We start from the raw sequence: 6,000 nt of genomic DNA on the forward strand, positions 1-6,000 counted from the left end.
ATGGGAACGCTATGTGGTAACAGGAAAGTGGCTGTGAGGAACTCTTATTCTTAAATGTGACCTCCCTGTGAATAGGATTAGTTTGTACTACTCTGCTGGCATTATTGAATGAAAGAATAGTAGTCTAGGACAACATAAATAAACTAAGAAGGATGATGCAGATACGCAAATGCTAAATTTAGTTTTAAGATGATTACTCTGTGCCTCCTGGCTTTCCTGCTTCTCTGGGAGCAACACCTGTGATGTATGTGACTTGGAGAAGTTTACTACAGAGAATGGAAGAGGTTTTTGACTTTATTTTTTTTGCGCCTTTAAGTACTGTAATGACTCGATGAAAGTGCAGGTCTAGAAAATAGTGGTTTTAGAGGTTGGCTGTTTCTTGTGGCAGTATTTTGTGTTGGTGTAGTTTAGCATTGGGTCTCTTTCTAAGCTATTACTGGTAGAGAGGATCACTTGAATGGGCAGTGACTGTAGTTGCTGTGTTCCATGACATGAGAGCATAACATTTGTTGAGAAAAACACCAGTTAGGTGGGGGAAGAATATTTTCCTGAATTATTAATGCATGTGCTGCTGCAACTTTTAAGACTGTAAGTGCCATTACGGTGCAATCTAAAGATAAGTGAAGAGGCATTTTCCCTGTTACATTGTAGAATAGTGTCAGCTGGCCTGCTAGAAATCCACAGGTTTGTGCCACTTTTTGTAGACGATCAGTGGCTGAAAATTTTTTTTCAGAAATAGTTTTATGGGCGCGTAAGGTGTGTGCAAGGGGTAAAGGGGGATCGTCGGAGTCTGAAACAGTTTTACCTGCAGTGTGTGAGTATCCTGCCTTTACTGCCTTGCACGGACGAAGCGGGCAGAGCTGCCGGGTGTGGGGTTTGCTTTCCGAGACTGAAGTTTGCGGATCTCGGGCCGAGGCTGCGGTTCGGGTCGCTGGATAAGCCGTGGGAGCCGGCACCAGGAATGTCCCGCTCTGGGTCTGTCCCCGGGTGCGGCGCTGCCGCGCGCCGAGAGGTGGCGGTGTCGGCGCGGCCACTGGCGGCCCCTCGGCGCGTCCCGCGCTCCCGCCAGGCCGTGCGGGGTTTCCCCGCCGCTCCTTGGCCCGATAATAATAATAACAATAATTATTATTATTAATTATTATTTATTATTTATTTTTAACTCCCCCTCCCCCGTTTCTGCGGGTGTAGGTCCGCACGGCGGGCGGCGCGCCGGCACCCGCCGCGCCGGGATTCGCGGGTGCGGGGGGACGGAGCCTCCTGCCCCCCCGGGCCCCCCACGCGTGCGGGCCCGTCCCGCGGGGGCGCCGCCGGCCCGGGGAGGGGGGGCCGCGATAATAAGATGCGGCGGCGCGGGGCGTGGCCCGGGCGGCGCAGCCAATGGGAGGCGGTGCCGGCGCATAAATGATGGGGGGGGCCGGGATGCCCGGGTTTTGTGCTGCGCGGCGGAGCGCTGACCCCGCGCCCAGCCGGCCGAGCGCAGCCCCGCACGGCCCCGCAGGGTCCCGGCCCCGCCTCGCCCGGCGGAGCGGCCCCGCACGCACACACGCCGCCGGGAGGAGCGAGTCCTGATTTTTTTTTTTTCCCCGTGGAGCGTTTCTGGCCGCGGTCGCATGAATGCCCAATGTTGTAGACCGGTGGCAATGGATCTAGGAGTTTATCAACTAAGACACTTCTCGATTTCGTTCTTATCGTCCTTGCTGGGCACCGACAACTCGTCTCTGAGGCTCGACAGTAGGTAAATAAGTGTTGTGTCCGAGCGGCTGTGCCGGCGCGGCGGTGGCGGGGCAGGTGAGGGCCGGGCTGGCTCCTTTGTCCGGGGGAGCCGCAGCGGCGGGCACCGGGCGCCCGCCTCTCCCCCTGGAGGTGCTGCCCTCCCCGGCGCCCAGCGCTTCTGCCGCAGCCTGCAGTCGAGCTCCATCTTTGTGGACTGTTGGGGAACAAAATGTAGGGGTACTTGGTTTGGCTGCGGGCGGGGGGCTCGGGAGCTTCACAGGTTGCTTTGCTGCATTGGAGCATCCCGGTGAGGCGGCGGCAAGCCAGCGTGAGGATGACTTTCTCAGCCAACTGGCTACCAATGCCCGCGTCTCTTGTCTCTTAAATAATTCAGACGCTGCTAATGTTTTTTTTTCTCTCTCTTTCTTTCTCTCTTGCAGCTCCTCTGGTGCAAGCGTAGTAGCTATCGACAACAAAATCGAGCAAGCGATGGTACGTACCGATGGGGGCATAAAACCTTGTTCGTGTTTGAAGCAGTAAACAATATGGGGATGCGGCGGGCGATGGTTAACCCGTGCGGGGACGCAGTTTGGTAGCGGGACCGGGAAGGGAGGGGGAGACACGGTTTTGGGTTCAGGAGCTTTTTTTTTTTTTTTTGTCTGCGTGTTGGTTTTTTTTTTTTTAATTTATTTTTAATTGATCAAAGGCTTCCTGCGGGGAGGAACGCGCACGTTTCTGTATCGATGCCGCGGAGGGAATGACGGCATTGCGCTTGGCTCCTGCCTTCCCAAGCGATTGATCGCGGCTCCATGCGGCGGCGGAGGGGCGCTGCTGGGGCAGAAAGCGGCGTGTGTTTGTGGGGTTTTACACCCCCAAAGAGGAGGCGTTCCGGGGCACTTTTCATTTTATTTTTTTAACTCTGCTCCAAGCGCAGGAGAGCGCAAGCCAAACGAGGGCATCCCCCTCGGGCTGTCTCCGGGGCATTCTCTGCTGTCATGCCCTTCTCCCGGCGGGCGGCACGGACATCGCGGTGCCCGGAGCCGGCGGCTTTCCCTCGGGGGCCGCCGCGGCCGGTACCCCGGCCCCCGCCCAGCGCCCGGCGCGGTGCCGGGGGCCCGGCCGCCCTTTGTTACTGGAGCGGTGCCTGGAGCCGCTCTCCCGGGAGCCTCTCCGGCTGTTGCTAGGCAAACTGCGAGCCTTTAACTCCCGGCTATAAATAACTCGGCCGCCCATTGGCCGCGCTGCGCCCTGACGTCACCCGCGGCCGCGCGCGGAAGGCGGGAGGGAGGGAAATGCGGCAACCTGTGCCCAGAACTGGCTGCAGCCGGCGCGCGGGGGGCGGGGCCTGGAGCTGGGGGCGGGGCCTGGAGCCGGGGGGCGGGGCCTGCTGCCCTCCCCGGTCCGCACGTGTGTGACAGCCCGGGCCCTGCGAGGGACTGACCCGGCCCGGTGCCTTCGCTGGGATGCAGAGCTGGGGGCACACCGGCTCTCTGCAGAGGGGGATCCGTTGCATCTCTGGCTGGGCAGAGTGGGAGCCTGGGCCTGACGCTGGGCTGCTTTCCTAATGCACCCACTCTCTTCTGCGTTTCAGGATCTGGTAAAGAGCCACTTGATGTACGCAGTAAGGGAGGAAGTGGAGGTCCTGAAAGAGCAAATCAAAGAGCTGATCGAGAAGAACTCACAGCTGGAGCAAGAAAATACTCTGCTAAAAACACTTGCCAGCCCAGAGCAGCTTGCCCAGTTCCAAGCACAGCTGCAGACTGGTTCTCCGCCTTCCTCTTCCCAGTCACAAGGGACAACACAACAGCCTGCTCAGCCGGCATCACAGGGTTCAGGGCCTTCAGCATAGCTCAAGATGTCGTTGCCATCGTGATTGCTGGCCTCTGGACTGCCCAGAGCAAGAAGGACTAGCAGGAATCTGCTACAGCCACCCTTCATCCATTTCAATGCATATTGCAACCCAGACTGGGGACTCCATGCCCTGCATACGTCAGGAGAGACTTCTTCCCCCTGTATTATGCACTTATCTGTCTCCCTCTTCCCTCCCTTACCCTTTTGGCTTGAAGGAGTCTTTGTTCTTAGATTGGTTGAATAAAATAAACTTCTTCCAGAGAATTAGCACAAGTACACTGGGGACTTGAGCAGCTTCTGCAAATGGCTGAGAAACGAAGCTGCATGCCTGAATTTTTTTGGTTTGTTTTTAAATCTTCCACTCATCCAGTGATACAGCTGATATGAAGTGCTTTTCAAGCTTGGAAACGTGAAGAAATGGACTGGAGTAAAAAGTGGTGGCTCAATCCCCTGTAGTGCATTGGGGTTCCAAAGTGTGGACTGGTGCATAGGATCTAAGAGGAAGAGGGAGAAAGGTAATTTCAGTGTTTAACACTTAATTGTCACCTGAAACCTTAAGTGCAAATATTTGCACCGTTTTCTGAAGCAGTGGACAGGTGCGTAAAGCTGTATTATATATAGAAGACAGGTAGGTGACATACAGTTGTTGGGTCATAGGATAATTACAATGAAGGTTAATTGCCTACTGTATATTTGTGTATTTAGTGTAATTACTTTGTAAAATAGAAAACTGTAACTATTTAGGTTGTACAGATTGAAGTTTAGTTGTTTCATTGGCTGATCTGAAGAAGTTTGGAAAGTTGTTTTTTTTTTAATGCTACATAAATAAGAATGCACCTACGCAACTGTTCAGAATTTGACAGATTTATGCTGTTTGTGTAACTTCTGAAGTTCCCTGGCTGCTGATTATCTTGAAGTAAATCATTGTTCATTGTAGTTTGGTTGAAGATGGGAAAAAACCACTCCAAAAATTATCAAGCCCTGCTAGCAATGAATTTAAAAGAAAAAATTGGATTTCCCAGTATGGATTTTTTGCATATGATGTGTATAGTAGTATGCATATGTTTTTGTGCATGTTCTCTACAGTTGTAACACGTCAATGTATTTAACTGTTGCACTTGTCAACTTTCAATAAAGCATACAATGTTGATAAATCACTGTTTGTATATTGTACTGGTGTTAACTGCAGTCACTTTCAACATGTTGCAATGCGGTTTTACATAAGCAGTGAGGTCAGGAGGCCAAAGCCGGGCTGCAAGATGCTGCCTGTTGGCTTCAGAGCTTTAGTTTCAGCTGAAAATGCTGCTCCTGCTTTCCACAGTTCTTAAAAACAGAGAGATCGTGAAGTCAAATGAAGGAGGGAGGAGTAGGGAGCCTGACTAAGCAAAGCTGCTGGTTTTGAGTCAGTCCTGTGCAATCAGGACTGTAGGAACACAGACATCTGGTATATGATCAGCTATGAATATATATGTAAGTTGTTTCCTACTGGCAGACTGGCCTTGCTTGGGTACTGGTCATCCCCTGCTGGCAGCAGCTCCCACACCCTTAATTCAGGGTGATGAAGGCACTGAGCACTGCAGCTTCCCAGCGGGTCAGCCTGTATTAGACTATTATTCTGCCTTCTGAGAAATGTTGAGAAGAATTTCCAGTTCTGTGTGTAGGTAAAACTTTTCCTTAAGTTTGGAAAAAAACACTTTCCTCTTTAATAATGATGATTAAACTGAATCTAAGCCTACAAATGTCCAGGTGAATGACTAGATAAGATGTGATTGGATCGATAAGCTGCAACCAGGGGAACAAAGGCATTTGCAGTTTTACGTGGTTGCCTAAAATGTGAATACAAGGAATGAGTTTGACTTAAAATGTAAGGGTTAATTACAATGGGGTTTTTATAGGATCATATGACTGCTCATTCCATGTAATGAAAATCAGGAGATGCTGTTCTTTTAGAACTTCATGTTATTGAGAGTAATCGAGTGTAGCACAGGAAATAAGAAGGCTGAGGGTTCAAAGGTAGGACAGGTTACTTGTTTGTGTAACTTATAGCTAAATTCTTGCCTTTGGTGGATCCTCATCATGTAGCAGTTCAGGCAGGCGCTGCTTAGCTGGATCACAGCATAAGTAGTTGAATTGCCCTTATTGGGATTGCCATATCCAAGTGCATGCGTGAGTGTGTCTCTGTGGGAGTGTGAAATTGAATTCGTAGTTTGTGTTCTTCAGATTTCAGTGTACAGTTTAAGTGTTCTTAATGAGGAAACACCAGAGAGAAATGCAAAATTTTTCTTTTTCGTGGATTAAGCTAAAATTAGAAATTGATGATGGCCTTTGTGGCAGAACAGCACTTGAATTATTTGGATCTGACAAAAGGAATGCTAATTTTGGTGCATTTTAAAGGGCTTAATTGTCTTCAGTTGCCTTTATATTCTGACTGTTTCT

At 50.9% G+C, this 6,000-nt stretch overlaps 1 protein-coding gene across 4 annotated transcripts in view; it reads left to right on the forward strand.

The window, feature by feature from the left end:
* Positions 1-4,721, forward strand: part of TSC22D1 (TSC22 domain family member 1) — a 92,951-nt gene extending 88,230 nt beyond the window's left edge. For 2 of the 4 annotated variants that reach the window (XM_027720279.2, XM_027720278.1), the window contains 2 exons: positions 2,154-2,205; positions 3,305-4,721. In XM_027720279.2, coding sequence (XP_027576080.1) covers positions 2,154-2,205; positions 3,305-3,562 — 310 coding nt within the window. In that variant the 3' untranslated portion in view covers positions 3,563-4,721. Of the gene's footprint in view, positions 1-1,430; positions 1,736-2,153; positions 2,206-3,304 lie in introns of those variants that run through there. The other 2 variants (XM_027720280.1, XM_027720283.2) reach the window with 2 other exon arrangements.
* Positions 4,722-6,000: the final 1,279 nt, after the last annotated feature.

This window comes from Pipra filicauda, unplaced genomic scaffold, assembly GCF_003945595.2.
Source record: "Pipra filicauda isolate LSUMZ 115617 unplaced genomic scaffold, ASM394559v2 scaffold28_size6257848_pilon, whole genome shotgun sequence".
In the NCBI taxonomy this organism is placed as follows: domain Eukaryota; kingdom Metazoa; phylum Chordata; class Aves; order Passeriformes; family Pipridae; genus Pipra; species Pipra filicauda.